Source organism: Dermochelys coriacea, chromosome 6, assembly GCF_009764565.3.
Source record: "Dermochelys coriacea isolate rDerCor1 chromosome 6, rDerCor1.pri.v4, whole genome shotgun sequence".
Lineage (NCBI taxonomy): Eukaryota > Metazoa > Chordata > Testudines > Dermochelyidae > Dermochelys > Dermochelys coriacea.
This window is the reverse complement of record NC_050073.1, coordinates 80,430,527-80,448,369: the sequence shown is the minus strand read 5'-3', so window position 1 is coordinate 80,448,369 and position 17,843 is coordinate 80,430,527. Positions and strand designations below refer to the sequence as shown.

At 41.5% G+C, this 17,843-nt stretch overlaps 1 protein-coding gene across 1 annotated transcript in view; it reads right to left on the bottom strand.

Moving 5' to 3' along the window:
* The window catches only part of NPAS3 (neuronal PAS domain protein 3), an 888,972-nt gene that overhangs the window by 433,389 nt on the left and 437,740 nt on the right, over window positions 1-17,843 (bottom strand). Inside the window, 1 exon segment of the mRNA XM_038407448.2 lies at window positions 15,843-15,925. Within this exon segment, the coding sequence (XP_038263376.1) occupies window positions 15,843-15,925 (83 nt within the window).

Below are 17,843 nucleotides of genomic sequence, written 5' to 3'. Positions count from 1 at the left end.
GCTTTGTGCACTCAATGTAGAATGCTAAGGCACACCTAACATCCAGGGAATGGAACATGTGCTCCCTGCTACTGGCACGGGGTTTAGGGAAGAACACAGGTAAAAATATGTCTTGGTTCACATGAAACTGGGAGACTACCTTAGGCAGAAACACAGGGTGAAGGCGTACGTGCACCATGTCTTTATAAAAGACTGAATAGGGTGGTTCGGAAGTCAGTGCTCTGAGCTCAGATACCCTTCTGGCCGAGGTTAAGGCCACCAGAAAGGCCACATTCCAGGAGAGATAGGACAGAGGGCAGCTTGCCATTGGCTCAAACGGGGGGCCCCATGAGTGCAGACAGGACCAGGTTGAGGTCCTACTGGGGAAAGGGCCATTGTACCTGGGAATAAAATCTGTTTAAGCCTCTGAGAAACCTGCCCACCATGGGATCACTGAACTCTGACCCACTGGCTGCCCCTGGGTGAAAGGCTGAAATGGCAGCAAGGTGTACCCTTAGAGATGATATTGCTAACCCCTGCTGCTTAAGATATAACTGGTAGTCCAAAATAAGGGGAATTGGAACTAGCTGTAGTTTGGTTCCCCTTTGCTTAGACCAAATGGAAAAACGCATCCACTTTACCAAGTACGTGGCATGAGTGGAGGGTTTCCTACTTCTCAGCAGTAGCTCCCTCACTGGGTCCGAACACTGAAGCTCAAGAGGGTTCCGGCATAGAGTTTCCATGCCATGAGGTGCAGTGACTCCAGATTGGGGTGTTGCAGACAGCTGTGGTCCTGAGTGATTAGGATTGGACATACAGGAAGCGTCACTGGTCTGTCCATTGAGAGGCTCAACAGCGTGGTGAACAAGTGTTGGCAGTGACACGCTGGCGCTATGAGGACCAAGGAAGCCCTGTCCCGGCGAGTCTTGAGGAGGACTCTGTGTATGAGAGGGAAGGGCGGGACCATCCATGAAAGGTGAAAGGTGTCTGCGATGGAGCCTGAGCAGTGGTTCAGAAAGGAGCAGAACCGCTGGCACTTCCTGTTGCTCTGCGTCGTGAACAGGTCTATGTGGGGAGAGCCCCACCTCTGGAAAATCAAGTATGTGATGTTCGGCCCGATGGACCATTCGTGACTGTGAAATGAGAGGCTGAGGCGATCAGCTAGTTCGTTTTGCACTCCTGGAAGGTAGGATACCTCTAGGTGTATCGAGTGGGCGATGCAAAAATCCCACATCTCGAGGGCTTCCTGGCACAGGGGAGAGGAGCGAGCACCACCCTGTTTGTTTATATAGAACATCACTGCAGTGTTGTCCATCAGCACCGACACAAATGCACCCTGCAGGCGGGCCTGGAACGCTTGGCATGCCAGATGAACTGCCCTCAGCTCCCTTACATTGATATGCAGCGATAGTTCAGTGTGGGACCATAGGCCTTGGGTTCTGATATTGCCCAGATGCATTCCCCAACCGGGCACCGAGGCATCCATGTCTAGGGATAGCATAGGATGGGGTTTGGCAAAGGGCATTCCCGCACAAACAACTTGTGGTTGCCGCCACCAGTGGAGGGATTCGAGGATATGAGGGGGGAGGGTAACTATTGTGTCCAGCGGGTCCCTGCCCGGCCTGTGTACCTATGCCAACGCCTGGAGGGGCCGAAGGCATAACCTGGTGTGCTGGACATGTATGAGCAGGCTGCCATATGCCCCAATAGTTTCATGCAATTTCTGTCCATGGTTGTTGGAAACCGGCAAAGGTTTTCGATAATGTCCATGAGTGCTTGGAAGCGCAGCTCTGGCAGGAACGTCCTGGCCTGCATGGAGTCCAAGAGAGCCTCTATGAATTCTTTTCTCTGCATTGGGGCCAGTGTGGATTTGGGCACCTTCAGTATGAGTCCCAGCCTGTGGAATGTGACCCGAGCTGTGTGGCCTGTGATTGGGATTTGGCCTTGATGAGCCAGTCATCTAGATACAGGAGTACTTGCACCTGACATTTGCAGAGGAAGGCTGCCACGACCGCCATACACTTGGTGAATGCCCGGGGGGTCACCGAGAGCCCGAATGGGAGAGCCCTGAATTGATAGTGCTGGACACTGACCACGAATGTCAGGAATTGTCTGTGGGCTGGGATAATAGATATATGGAAGTACGCATCTTTCAACTCGAGGGTAGCGTACCAGTCCCCCGGATCCAGGGAAGCAAAGATGGCGGCCAGAGAGATCATGCAAAACTTCATCTTCCTTATGAATGTGTTGAGATCTCGCAGGTCCAGGATAGGCAGAAGCCCACCTTTGGCCTTGGGGATGAGGAAATAGTGGGAGTAGAACCCCTTGCCCCTGAACTCCTGAGGAACCTCCTCTATTGCCCCTAGAGCAAGGAGCGATTGCACCTCCTGCAAGAGGAGTTGCTCCTGAGAAAGGTCCTTGAAGAGGGACGGGGAAGGCAGGTGGGAGTGGGGGGGGAGGGAACAGAATTGGATAGAATATCCCACCCCTACTGTGCTGAGGACCCAATGATCTGACATGAACTGAGACCAAGCATTGTAGAAGCGGGAGAGTCAATTCACAAAGTGGGGGGTAAGGATCCGAGACTGAAACTGATGCTCTGTCCTCGAGCACATCTTTAAAAGTTTGGCTTTGGGCCCAGGGGCTGTTTGGCTTAACCCTGGCCTTGGCCTGAGGAGGACTGTCGCAGGCACCCCCTATTATTTCTGCCCCATCTCCTTGACAAGTCTCGCCTAGGAAGCCCAGAGTAGACGCGGGACTGGGGCTGAGGCTTAAAAGGCTTTCTTTGAGGTGCAGGGGTGTGGATCCCCAAAGACTTCAAAGTGGCCCGTGAGTCCTTAAGGCTGTGCAGGCGAGAGACCGTATTTTGGGCAAACAGGCCCACACAGCGAAAGGGGAAGTCCTATATTGTGTTCTGGACCTCAAGTGATATCCCCGAGACCTGGAGCCATGTACTGCACATCATTGGCGGTGGCCATGGTCCGCGCTGCCGAGTCCACTGCGTCTAACACGGCCTGAAGGGGGGTTCTGGAGAGCACCCTGCCCTCCTCAAGGAGCGCGTTAAACTCCTTGCACAAGTCAGCCAGGAGTAACTCCTGGAACTTTGCCAACGAGCTCCAAGAGTTGAAAGCACAGCAGCTGAGTACCGCTTGCTGGTTGGCCACTTGAAGCTGGAGCCACACAGTGGAGTAGACCTGGTCCAAAAGGGTCCAACTTCTTAGCATCCTGTGACTTAGGCATGGGACCTGGCTGTCCTTGCTGCTCTTTGTGGTTTGCCGCATCGACCAGAGTCCCTGGTTGGGGGTGGGTGAAAAGGTGTTTGTATCCTTTCTGGAGCATAAAATACTGTCTTTCCAGTCCTTCAGTGATGGGTGGTATAGAGGCTGGAGTCTGCCAAAGCACCTTAATGGTGTTTTGGATCATTCTTATGCGGGGTAAGGCCACCCTAGAAGGACCCTCAGGGGCAAGGATGTCAACCATCGGGTCAGACTCCTCCATGACCTTCTCTGCCTGGAGATTGAGGTTTAGGGCCACCCACCTAAGGAGGTCCTGGTGACCCTTGGTGTCCATCACCAGTAGGGTGGTGGTGGGGTGCCCGCCACCATCTTGTCTGGTGAGGAAGAGGAGGAGGCCCATGGGACAGGGTCTTCCTGACCTTCTGGCTCTCTGGAGGTCGGGTCAGGTACCTTGGAGCCTCCCGTGACTGGAGATGACTCTAGTGTCACTGATGGTGTTGGATCAGGTGCTGTGTCTGAGCGTGACAGCCCAGAGTCCCTGTCTCGTACAGGGTCCTCAGGAGCCCTGGGGGTGTGGAGAGCCAGCAATGTTGCTGTGGGGGAGGCATGGGGGTGCAGATGCCACCCTGAGCCTGGTGGTAGGCCTAAGGGGTCCAAAAGGGCCATTGGACTGGGCCCTGCCACTGGAGTGGACAGGCGACCGCTGGTGCCGATGAGTCAACCGGTCTGCCGTGCTGGGACTGGGAATGGCTGTGTTGAGAGACAAAAGACTAAGTGTCTGACTTGGACAAGTAGTCTGTGCCCGACCATGGGGTGGGGGGGACAGGGCGGAGCCGGATGGTGCTGGGGAGCAGTACCAGGGAGATGATGAGCGGTGCCATAGCTTGCCACGATTATGAACCAGAGGCAGAGCCGTCATCAGAGCCTCAAAGGGTGCTGGAGCCACATGCAGTGCTGGGCTAGACATTGCAGCCGGTGCCATCGCCGGTGCTGCTGACGGTGCCTGGGCTTGTGGTGCTGGGCTCCGCAACTGCAGGGCTGGGGACTGCGCCATCATGGCAATGAGGTCTCGCACTGCCTCGTAGGTGTCTGGCATGGAGGGAAGGTCAAGCTCTTCCTCCAAATCCTCCCGAGTCGGGGAGTCCATCAGCACCGGACTCGATGGGTCTCCCACTGGGGCCAGAGTCAACAGTGCCGGGTCTTGAGGCCCAGACCGTGCGTGTCGCTCCTCGTGGCTTCTTGACAGGGGGAACGACACCTGTCCGCCTTCTTTTTCTTATGTGGCACCAGGGACTGCGAATGGTGCCGTCTGGTGGCACTGGCCTTACGGGTTAGGGACCAGCGCCGATGCTCCTTGGAGGAGTCCTTCCTTAGTGCTGGGACATCCCGCACCAAGGCCGGGGCACTGCGCACCAATGATGCCGGTGCCACTTCCAGTGTCGGCTGCAGGCAGAGGGCCAACTCCATCAGGAGGCGCTTCAAACGAGAGTCCTGCTCTCTCTTAGTCCTGGGTCTGAAGCTCCTGCAAGTTGGGCACTTATCTGTCTGATGGCCCGCTCCTAAACACTTGAGACAGGCAGCGTGCGGATCGCCTGCGGGCATAGGTTTCACACATTTCTTGCACATCTTAAACCCCTGCAATGGAGGTATGCCCCAATGCCTGGGGAAACTAGGATGGAGGGGAAGTAAGTCCAACTAATCTACAAACTAATATATCACGAACTAATAACTATATACAACTAAGAAAAGGGAACCACTAGGTAGGCACTTGCAAATGCAAGAGACTGAGCTGTTCCAACGACTGTCACTGGTGGTAAGAAGGAACTGAGCAGGTGGTGGTTCGGCAGGGACCTATGTACACTGCCATAAAGGCACCACTCCAGGGGTCTCCACTGCTGACCCGACGGGTACTGCTAACGGAAAAACCTTCTGACAATCATGCACGCGGCACGCGCATACACCTATTGGAATGCACATGAGCAATCACTCGAAGAAGAATCCTGGATTACCTTAATCAAGCCCTGTATCAATTGTGCGTACATGCATTTTAGACATGTGAAGAAACAAACAAATGCACATCTTACAAACATTAAAAAGGAAAAAAAAAAGGAAAATAGAAGGATGCTTGTACCAGTCTAATCCACTATGCACTGATATGTACCCAAAACAGGATATTTGAAAAAATGGTACTACACCAATTAAAGACCACCTAAAGATTATTTCTAGGTTTTTCTCCACTGGGTCTGAAAGGAGCAATGCAGTCAACTTTGGATCTGTATTACTGGTAGTTTCTGCAAAGTGGAGACAAATGCCATTGTTTATAGTCACAGTATATAAATAAAAATATGTTTTCCTTTTTAAACCTTTTTTCTATTCATTTATATAAAATTGAGAGCCTTCTTACCCCCAGTGAATATGTGATTGGTGCCAGGAGCCAGGGGAAGGAGAGGGGACAAACCCCCACGATTTCCAGAAATCAAGACATTTTAATTGTCCCCATCTGGACCTTTACGATCTCCATTCAAGATATGGCTCTTTTTGGAGAACCCATGCATTACTTCAGCTGAAAATAGGGCTAACCCCCAAATCATAGCTGAATGAAGACTCGATTACACAGTTTTGTTGATGTAGCAGGGAAAAAAATTCCTCCTTCAACCTCTACAGGCTGCAGAAAGTCATCCATTTCTGTTAATGACCTAGTCCTTCTGTCTGATTCAATACAGCCCACCGGCTATGGAAATGACAACACTCAGCAGGTGACAACAAAACAGTCAACAAACAGTGCTGAGATATGTCATTTTCCTCAAATACTTTCTCAGGAATGAAATGACACAGTACGGTATGCTGTATCCAGCTCAGATCAAATATTTCTTTATTAAAGGAAACTACATGTACTATAGTTGCCATATAAAATGCACATTTAAGTGTGTTGCTTCAAGCTTCAATTGCAAAACAATTTGATACTTGATTTTTTATATATACATATATTCCTTTTCCCCCTTGGTCTCCTCTTAATACACACCCCTTTGGGCAGCTACTGATAAGATGTCATATCTTTGACGTAGCTTTGCATTGAAAGCATTTCTGGGTCCAATCTAATGCTACTTATTGTATCTGGGACAACTTAGAATATGTAAATTAGCACCTTTCAAGTCTCTGAACACACGAAGTCCTCTTGTCATGTATTTCGGATCATGGATCTGAGGTCTCAATTTCAAACAGCAATGCCTGTGCAAATGTGTTTAGCCTTTTTAGATTCAGAACTAGCCTTTAGTTCCTAGTTCTCTTTAAGAAAATGAAATATATTCAGCCAACTTCTGTTCTATTTCCCAGAATGGCTTCATAGCCTTCAGTGGAATTGCTCTGGATTTACAACGGTTTAACTGATCACAGAACTCAGCCCAGTGAGTACAGTTACGTTTACTCATTATTATATTTATTTATTACTACTTATATTACAGTAGTGCCTAGAAGCCCCATGTCTTGCTCCACCAGTGGATCAGCTGTAGCATTAAAATCAGTGCTAGAGTCAGCTGTTTTTTGACTGTTTTGTGGCTTGTCTGCTAGACGAGTCTTGTGATCAACCCTGGACAGACTCCAATGTAGGTATTAAATACACATCCCTGGAAAAAAATGAAATACTATGCATCCTTGAATCTAAGGCAGAATATTGTTACTGAAATTGTCCTATTCCAATGAAGACATACTGTACAACTGAAATATTGATCTTCTGTAGTTTTCTGAGATCCTACTAACTTTTTCACAACACTACAGGTATTAGTCCCATAGACCTGCCTTTAAACTGTGCCCTGATGTGACTTTTGAGCAGTTAATATCTGGACAGGTGCTGTCATATGATATTATTGTTTCAGTAGATCATATGGTCTCTCTCTTTTTCTCAACAATGAGTACCCAATTCTTCTCAGATCCAGTTGCCCATGATATAATCTAACCTATAATATTTCTATTCTTAGAATTATGGATTTGTATCTGTAACGATTCTTTCCACCCAGTTGGAAATTTCATTTTCTTCAAATCTGTTTTTATTTGTTTTTTTCTCTAGTATGATACTCCTCCCTCTCCTCGCTAAATGTATATTAATCTAATACTGCATCCCGTGCATTATTGTGATCCCATCAATCTTCAGAAGGGTCTATTATGCCTAAATTGTGTTTTGTTACCAGGTATTCTAGATTAACTACGTTTGCCTTTAAAGGTTTTTGCATGGGTGTAGAGAAGTTTTTAGTTTTTTTCTTCCAGTCTACTTTTTTTCCCCCTAAGCAACTCTTTTCTCTCACAGTCTGTTACTTTTTGGATTGTATCTCTATGAGCTCAACCTATGTCTCCTTCAGCTTCACCCCTGAAAGCTTTGGATATTATTTGAACAAAGAAACGAGTCTGCTAACAGTGAATTATGTGTGACAAAGATGAGGGTCCAATTCATAATTAAAATGTATAAAGTAGAGGATGTGTCTTTTGAAATCACTCCCCTTTGGAGGCCTATGCCATCTTTAATCCTCTTCTCCAATCTACCTTGTCACCTGTGTATTCCATTTGATCACACAATGAATGCCTCTTAACTGCCAAAACACTGTTAAAAACCATTTCATTAATAACTGGTTTAAACTACAACAACCTTCATCCCTTGAATTCCATTTTATTTTAACAACTGATACATAACTTTAATCTGCAATGTTGAATGTCAACAATAATGACTGCCCTGCACCTTTAAGCGGGGGTGAGGGGTATTTGGCAGGCTGGCCGAATTAAAGGAACAATGCTTTATGGCTGAGGGAGACGGGGGGGAGAGGGGAGGGGGAGATGAAAACTGTTGAAGTGTTCATTCAAGGAACGAATGGGGGACAGTTAGGGACTCCATTCTTATAGCCCACCTTAACCCTCCTACGAGGGGGTGTGGGTGTGGATGGTAAGGTCCCAGCAATGGATTTGCTTGAGGCCCTGGATGGAAAAAGAGGGGGAGCTGGTGAAAGCCCACCCAGAAAATTATGGAATAAACATGGGGTTACCTGTACTGAACACTTTTATCTGCCGGGTAGTCCCAGACATCTAATAATAAAGTTGCAACCTGATTAAACCCATGTCAAATGTGTCTGTCCTTCTTTCCGTATAGCCAGACAATCATTCTACTTCCTCACCCTCCTTTCTTTCAGCAAGTCCAGAACTCTGCCCCAAATGTTTAATAAGTGTGACTAAAATTTTGTACACTTCACCACATTTCCTCCCTATGCCATATGCTAACATAGATCTGTTAACAACCTGTCCACTTAATCCAGTACAGCTCTATAAGAAACTGAACTGTCACCTTTTATACTTACATATTGCACCACTGACATCATTAGCAATTACCATTTCTTGTCCACACATTTCCAAGCCAGAAGTAGACTCTTTTCAGTTAATATGCTTTCTAGACTGGCATAATCATCAATATATTCCAGGACTACCACCTGCTGCTTCCTCACCTTTAGTCTCATGTCACTGTTGCTATCCTAACTGGTGTTGCACAGAGTTCACCTCATTATATAATACTTAAAGTTGTTGAAAATACGACATGAGAAGAGGAATCTTTTCACTAAAATTTTACAGCACTCCAACACCTTACTATCTGTTTCTTCTCTCTTCCAGCTCTCAGATCAGGTAGGGCGCTGTGCCCTAATAAGAATATCTGAGAAGATTGGAAATGTGCCCTGCCACCCATCGAGCTCCAATATCACCTATGCACTTGATGCCAATTTATATGTGTTTTCCTACTTAAAATGAATAACCACGAAGTATGTTTTATCCATTTTAAAACTCCCCAAACTTTTACAATATTTAAACATTTGTGGCTGAACAAAAATTAACTGCTTCTTATTGTCTTATTCAATAATGATCATTCATCCTGTTTTGCCAATTTTAACTCTTAGCAGTCTTCTTACTCACGTGGCTAAATATCACTGCTTGTTTCTACTCAAGGGAAGCATTTTTTGTTTCCAAACTACATTATTAACTATATGTAACACCTGTACCATCTTTCATTACCTGAAAAATGTAGAAGAGCCGCTCTGCTCCCTGATCTTTCCGCTGACTTTAAGAGTAAAGAGTCACAGGTTTTACACAAACTAAATTGCTTACACACCCAATACATGCTTACAATGCATGAAACAACTTTACCAGCATACTCTTCAGTTAATCTGTTAACTTCAAGACACCTTCTTAGTCATGAGAACAAATAGTGTCATTATCTTTTTATAGTGTTGGTGATTATTATAAATAAATATCAATACATTTAAAAGGTTATAACATATTGTAGTGAGAAAAAAATAGTGAACTCTTTCCACCTTTTGACTCTACCATGCTTGATGGATGTCACCGTGCTTCTATTGGTGCAATAACAATGCTGCAAAAATAGGAAGAGAAATGGAAAACCAACACCTATTACCATATGCAGAAAACTCTTTGGTGATCTAGTAGTTTTATACAAATTCTGTACAGATTTCTTCCTTTGTGTATATGATGGCATGTGTTTCTACAACAGGACAAAAGATATTGCATCCTTTGGAAGTAGAGAGGAAAATTTTTCATAACAGTTTTCAATTAAAATTGCAGCAGAACTAGTAAAATATGAAAAAAACCAATTTGATAAATCATTCAATTTGTTACTATTCATGCTTCTATATTATTGATGTAAGCGAGTATTCTGAGAACTGCTGGCCGTTCATGAAAGTGTAAATGAATCCCAACAGCTTCACAAAATTTAGCCCAAATGAATATTTACCCAAAAATTCATAATATAAGTTCATAACTCATTATTTATTACTTGTTTTTTCTCCTGTTTAAAAAGTCTCAATCAACCAATCAGGAAGTAAAAACAAGATCATAGGTAAAATTTCCCAAAGGACCTTAGTTATACAGGAGGTTAAGTCCCTTTTTCAAAACTGACTTAGATACTTAGGAGCCTCAATCCCATTGTCTTTCAATGAACCTCAACCTCGCAGGAACCTAAGTCACTTCTGAAAATGGGACTTAGCTGCTTTTGAAAACGTTATCCTATGTGACTTGGGTGAGCAACTACACAGTATGAATAATAAAAGTCAATAGTCACTGTAATTAGCTGGCAAAAAGTTCACAATCAACTTCCGGTCAAAAAACATTTTGTCCAAACTATTTGGTGAATATTTATTAATAGCAACTAAACCCATATGTATCAGGAATAGTTTCTGAGTGATTTTCAAATAGCAAGGAATGTTAAATTTGCACAGGACATTATTCAAAATGAATAACTGGCTAACTCTAAAGATCAGTAACTCAGAATGTCACAAACACTACATTAATACTGTTAGATACTACTATAACTGTATTGCATTTATTATAAAGACTAATGTTTATATTCTCTTTACAAACATAAAAATCAACAAGAGGCATTTTTCAAAATTGAAAAGATTTTTCTGGATTATAAGTATGTTCTTTTAAGCATGTATTAAAGGATTTGATTACAAGTGTACCCCTACATTTGGCAACAAACAGAATACATTTAAGAGTCAAGAAAATACCTTTGATTAGACCACACAGATTTGTTTGTACTACATTCTCACATACTTGCTGACAAATGGGTTTTCTGGGCACTGTATTTGTGAATCAAGAACAAAACATATATGGCTCTTAGATTCTCCATGAAAATATGTAATTTAATGTAAATTGTGTAAAATGTTATCAGCAATGCAGCAGACTTCTTATATCCATGGGTGGATTTTGTGTTGTTTTGAGTTTTTAAATGCAGAAAAGCTGAAATAAACTCAATGGCCCCAATCCCCTGTGAGATCCTATAGAATGGAGCGAAAGAAAAGTAAACCTCCACTAAGAATTACTTGTGGAAATTTCTCCTCTACCATTCCATCAAAGGATTGGAGTTTCCCTAGCTCAGAAAAGGTCACGGAGCATGCACAAAAACAAAGCAGATCCCCATCCAATCCACAGGAGACCAGGGACTAACACATAAAGATTCCGCAGCATCACAAGTCCCAACTAGCTCTGGATTTGGTCCTTGACAGTGTGTCACCTTCTAAGCCATGCTGCCAAGGAGACACACTTGACCAGAAACATCATGAGGACGACCCTTAGAGGAAGGAAAGAGGAATTTCCAGCTCTTATGGTGAGGCGCAATCTGAAGTGGATTTCTGTTTTTCTGATTTTTTCAAGGTGGTATGAGGACAATGTACAAATCCCCCCAGACCACCTTCTGTAAGCCCTGAGGAAAGGAGTGAATGCTGTTGAGAAAGTAGCAGAGCCATTTTTCAGCACAGGATGGAGAAATCAGTACAATTCCACTCTACCTGCAAATCATAGGGGCATGACTGGGATCAGTATGGCAGTTTGTAGAATCTAACACAACCACTGCCTGTGCAATTGTGTATGTTAATTTAATGCACCATTAAAAAACTACAGTTGCTGACCAGTCGATCTGGCACTTTCACAGCACTGACTTCAATTTTTTTTGCATCCGATGAAGTGAGCTGTAGCTCACGAAAGCTTATGCTCAAATAAATTTGTTAGTCTATAAGGTGCCACAAGTACTCCTTTTCTTTTTGCGAATACAGACTAACACGGCTGCTACTCTGAAACCAATTTTTAAAAGTTACTGCTCTTATATACAGGAGTACACAGTCAATAAGAATCACTGCAATTTAGATACAAAGTTGCTGTTATTATTGTTACTGGAATCTTTCTTTCCAAATCTTATATTTAAAGCTTACTGCAGAGTGTTTAATACCAAATATATCTACTTTGGTAAGAGCTTGGCATAAAAAAACAATAAAACAAAACACATATTTAAGAACTTATCTAAATTTTAACTGAAAATACTGTAAACTTTACTTTCAGTTGTTTTACAGTTCAAATCCTAAGGTGTGTTCTTTTTTGTTCAAGAAATTTTAAAAGCAACTAATTTAAATATGCAAAATTATCTTGAGTTGTTCATACGTGAACTTAAAAGCCGTGCAACACAGGAAAATTAAGTAATTATGCCTCCAAGTTATTTACTGCAATTAAGCTCATTTATCATATGCAAATTAGTGCAAACTGGTCTCATTAGTTACTAAATTACTCAATATGAGCTGAACAATGTAGCACTCCAGTTTGTAATGAAAAATCCCTGTAGAGGCAAGCAGTATCAATTAAGCTAATTTGCATATGCAAATATATTCACTAACTTTCCCTTTTCTCTATATTTAGTTCTACATTTCCTGATCATTCTTGATTATATGAAGAATATGGGGTCACTGACCCCTTTTCTTAATCCTCAATAGTTAAGAAGTGAAAGAAAGTATCAAGAGATGTAAACTGAACATATTAATCTTAACTTTTAAGTCTTGCTTGAGCTAAAGTTTGCCAATAAGAGATAACAGAAATCAATGTTTTTTCATTGAACTTATAATGAAGTAAAAAATATACCACAGAGGTAAAATTTAAGATATTTTTCATTGCCGCCTAACCTCATTATAAAGCTATTCTCATGCATAAGATGAACGTGGAGTATAATGAAGTCTTGCTAATAATTAATGGGCGACTCTAATTATCTGGCTTCAATTCTATTCAAGGCATTCCCACTATTTCTTCATCCAGGTGTTTTAATTGGATAATGTCTGAAAGCTTCTTTTCTGATTGTGAGGCTACTGCTATAATAATATTTGGGGTATTTCCTTTTTTTCCATGAGCACATTGTGCGTAGTTTCTTTTGGTCATAAACCTACCGTGGGAATCACCTCTTCAGTATGATATACTGCAATTGGCTGCGGCTTGGAAATTTTTGAAATGATTGACTGAGAGTACTTGCTTCTAGAATCAAGATTTAAAATGTCACAAGATGTTGCTCCATTTCTATTTCTATAACATCACTATAAACAAACTATGTACATTTTTAAAATATAGACTTTATATTGTGGTTCTCATGTGTCTGTTAATAAACTTTGAAATAACAAAAGTATTAGAAAAAGTCTCTTTAATTTCTGAATTTACTTTTAGCCAGGACTTTAAAATATTAATTATAAAGCGCACTGAATAGATTAACTATTAATCCAGTGTCCTTAGATAACGGATACTGAAAATACGGGTACTCCCACAATACAGTACTTTTTGCAGGTTGGCATGTATTTCTCCGTTCATCTCTCTCTCTCTCTCTCTTTCAAATAACATCCGTTCATCTCTCTCAAATAACAAATATCAGGGGCATAGCCGTGTTAGTCTGGATCTGTAAAAGTGGCAAAGAGTCCTGTGGCACCTTATAGACTAACAGACGTATTGGAGCATAAGGTTTCGTGGGTGAATGCATCCAATGAAGGGGGTATTCACCCACGAAAGCTTATGCTCCAATACATCCGTTAGTCTATAAGGTGCCACAGGACTCTTTGCCACTTTCTCAAATAACAGTTACCACAATATTGTTTTGAATGTCATTTCTAGAAGTAGTGCCCCCCAAAGCAATACTTGTTAGAGCAGCATTCCATTGGAGGAGACTCTAGTTGGGTTTGTGACATCATTACTAGTATTCCGACCTTCTGGAGTGCTTTTTCAATGACATCACAAGGTGCTTCTACCAATGACATCACAAGGTGATATTCTGAGATTCCTGCAGCTACTGTATTTCAGTGCTCTCCCTATAATCTCTTACGGAGTGTTGTTTTATACATTTTAGCCTGCTAAAGCGAGACAAGATTTTTAACATATTATGACTAACTTACATCCATTATAAGTTCACTGAGCTCTTTATCCATCATCCACAATCTATTCTCTTTTAAATGTCACCCTAGAACTTTCTTCTATCAATTCTGCTAAAGATTAATGGAAGCAATTTAGAAAGACCAACACCCTCTTTGAAAAGGCCACACCTCAACAGATATTCAATATGGAATTTATGGTGATTCAGACTGAAAACCATCAACTCCATGTACAATTGCTGTAGTGATTTTTTGCTATCTGTATGATAGCTCTTACATCCTCTATGTATTAGTTGGGGGTGAAATCCAAAATAAAAAGGAAATCTGCTTTAAGCAGATAAAAAATGATGAAAGCTTCTTAGCCATTCAATGATTGAAAAATTTACATTCCAAATAGCTTATAAGGTTGTAGTGTGATAGACCTCAAATAACAGAATGAATTGTATGCATATTATAAGGTCATGATCGACATCTGGACAAAAACTGGATACAAATCAATTTCAATGAGGTTTTATCTGGATATTACTAGAAATACATATTGTAAAAAGCATACCTTTATGTATATAGTATGTATTCATAGCAGCATGCTGACAAATTACACAAACTCAAACATCACAAAACTGCTGCTTATTTATTCTTTTTCTGTATTGTTTTGTTACATCTGTAAAACAGCACAACAGCATTTGTGTCTATTATGCAAAACTCAGTGGTACACATTTACCATCTTTGGTACAGTAACTATAATATAAGTATTTGTTTACAACATTAAAACCTTGAACTTAGACCTCTGCCAAGGACACACAAATAATTAAATCACTTCATTCATAATTTTTGCACTTAAAGGAAATTCATTCCAGTGGTAAATTTTATATTTTGCTAGAATTATCTTTGTTACCATTTTACACTTAGCTAACTGCAGAAAGGTATGAAAACCTGGAGATTACCCATAGCTCCTTTGAAAGCTACCGCTGTGGTAGTGCAGAGAAATACCTCTCAATTGTTTCAGATGAAGTGGAATATTTCTCATTATAGTATCCTAACTTGCCTCTCTTGCACATCAAAAGACAATATTCCATGCTGCATACTTGGATTGAGAAGCAGAAATTTCTGCTAAATAACAGCCGTTATTTAGTGCTGCGGTTAGAAAAGACCATATGCACAGCAGGTTTCTTATTTCCATAAAGTTTTTTGTTTGTTTGTTTAGTCTACATTGACAAAACACTCCCCATTTTGTTGCTGTGGCCTTTGTTACCTGCTTCTACTCCATCTCTGATAACTAAAACCTAAAAAATGTTTTGTGGAATCACCAAGCCCTGACAAAACAAAACACATAACATACATGAATGTCTCTATCACATCATTTCTGTTCAATCTAATCTTTTTCACATATAGCTACTGTACAGTGTCATAAAATGCTTTGGGAAAAATCAAATTATTCTTATCTCATTTATTACTAAGACCTGGAAGACACGCTGTTATTTCTTCTCTATGAAGATTTTTGTAATTCAAACTATTAGAGTCATGACAATTGTGGGTGGGGGAGTGAAATGGTGTTTGTAACCCAAAATGAGAAAAGAAAATCTAAATCTGAACAGGACACTTAACAAGAATCAAATTATTTACACAAAACAGTGTTTTATACACACACGGTAATTCTGTGAGCAACAGTTACTGCACAGTCCAATATAACTACATAGCGTGATTCATCTAAATTACTACAGCACAAAGAATACTTGCCCTCCCTCTCTCATTAAGTTTCTCTCACTCAGAGACTTTCTAAAAAGAAAAAAAACTGAATCCATAAAAAAATCTCATAAATGTAAGTCCTGATAACAACAGCTTCAAATAATTGGCAGAAATATTACATATTGTTACTGTCTAGTTATCTTGATTATTTTGGTAAAGCCATTATTTTTACCTGTAAAATGTGACTTCCCAAATGTGATTCAAATACTTCAATGGCAAGGGCACTGGGGCTTCTCCTGCGCTGGGCACCTATAACTGAATAAAAAACAATTATGTTCCAATGTCTGCACATTCAGTCATACTGTATCCCTGATTACACCACTGGAAAGATACTATAGACATGGACTCTTGCATTTTAAAACACCACTAGCGTTAGTTACAACTTTGCCTTGCACTATAGTAAGTAAAATCACTGTATAACTTTCAGTGATATGAATTTTGTGGCTTAATATTATTCTTTTCAAACCTGTTAAAGTGCCCAGGAACTATGAAAATGAACATGTAATACTAATGGCTCTCAACCTGTGGCCCAATCAGCACACAGCTGCAGCCCATGTGACATCCTCAGGGCCATGCAGGTAGCATATATATTGTGTGGATGTGGCCCACATAACATATAGAGAGCTGGTAAATAGACTGAGAACCACCCAGCTATACAAATATGGCTCAAGTCCTGATAGAAGTTTCTTTGTTCATATTGCTGAGACTATGGACCAGGTGTGGTAAAAAGTAAGAAATATTAAAGTAGAAGATGCTAAATATAATGCATGTGCACCCAAATGTGCAGACAAAAACCAAAAATTACTCCATAATCGTAAAGATAAGAAAGATGTCTTTCTGAATATGCTACCTCCTTCATTTGAAAGAGAACTGAAGGACTGAAGTGCCTGAAACAGTCACCATTTGCAAACAATTTCCTCACTATGATATCTGAGGCATCAAAACTATTTCCTATTGTAAGTATAAGGAAATATTGCAATATCCCAGATACCAAGGTAACTGTTGTGTCTTCAAACAGCAATCTCCATACTATTTGTTAAAATTAATAGTTTTAAAAATAGAAAGGGAATAACTTGCAGTTAAGATTTCAAGGCAATGATGACTAAAATAAGAGAAAAATCATGAAATCACACAGTATAACTTTCATTAATCTCGACTTCATATGGTGTGCCAGGAACAAGAAGACAGTAATAGATGCCTAAACACAGCTAAGCAGGGGAGGAAGTAACCTACTGCAGATATAGAGCTTTTTGTTTTACGTCTAGATTGTGTCTAGCTCTGCTTGGGGGAATTGGGGACAAGGGAGGTGGAAAGAGGGGAGATAGGTTAAGGAGACTCCCCTCCCCCTTGCAGAAGGCAGACATATTCACATCTAAGACCCTGGTGGAAAAGTGCCTCTGGAGCACAAGAGACAGTGTTGCATCTCTACACACCACAGTGCCTTGAAGACATAATCTAACTCAATTTATTTAGCCAAGGAACCTCAGGGATAAAGTTTGTAATTGGTAACAACAAATATAGAGTACTGGACCAACAGAGTACTCCAAAGCTGTTACTGAACAGGCTAACTTGTTAGCAGGCTGATTATCAATTGTCCAATGAAAACTAATTTTAGAACAACAATTTGTAGGAGTTTTCTGTGATATCAGGTGCCAAATCTGATATCTGCACACAAAGGTATAGGTCAAGTAATGACAGGGATGTTGACTTATAAGTGTAATGTCACTCCTTACTGATGCTTCATGTAATTTCCTTGCAGGAAATTCTAAACTATTTATACTGGACACACAAGTGACTTCATTGTTAATAAATTCAGGCAACAGCCTATAACAGTTACAAATGGTGACTGCTCCAGACCTAATATTTCCATGTCATCTTCATCTACTCTCTGAAAGGAAACCAAGACGGTACATAAAAACAGTTAAAAACAAATGTATGGGGTTTTCCCAGATTCTTTCATTACAAACTGAATTGAGACAATAGATTTTTATGTCACAATTAGTTATGCACTTTTACTCCATACAGTAGCTGAAGAGTTATGTCACATCAGTGTTATACTTGTACTTAACTTAGTTTCTTACTAATCAATTTATTTTTGGTTTTCATTCCACAAATTGACCCCCACTTCTCTGACCCTGAATAGTTTTGCTCATCAATGCTTTTTTCTCTCTTT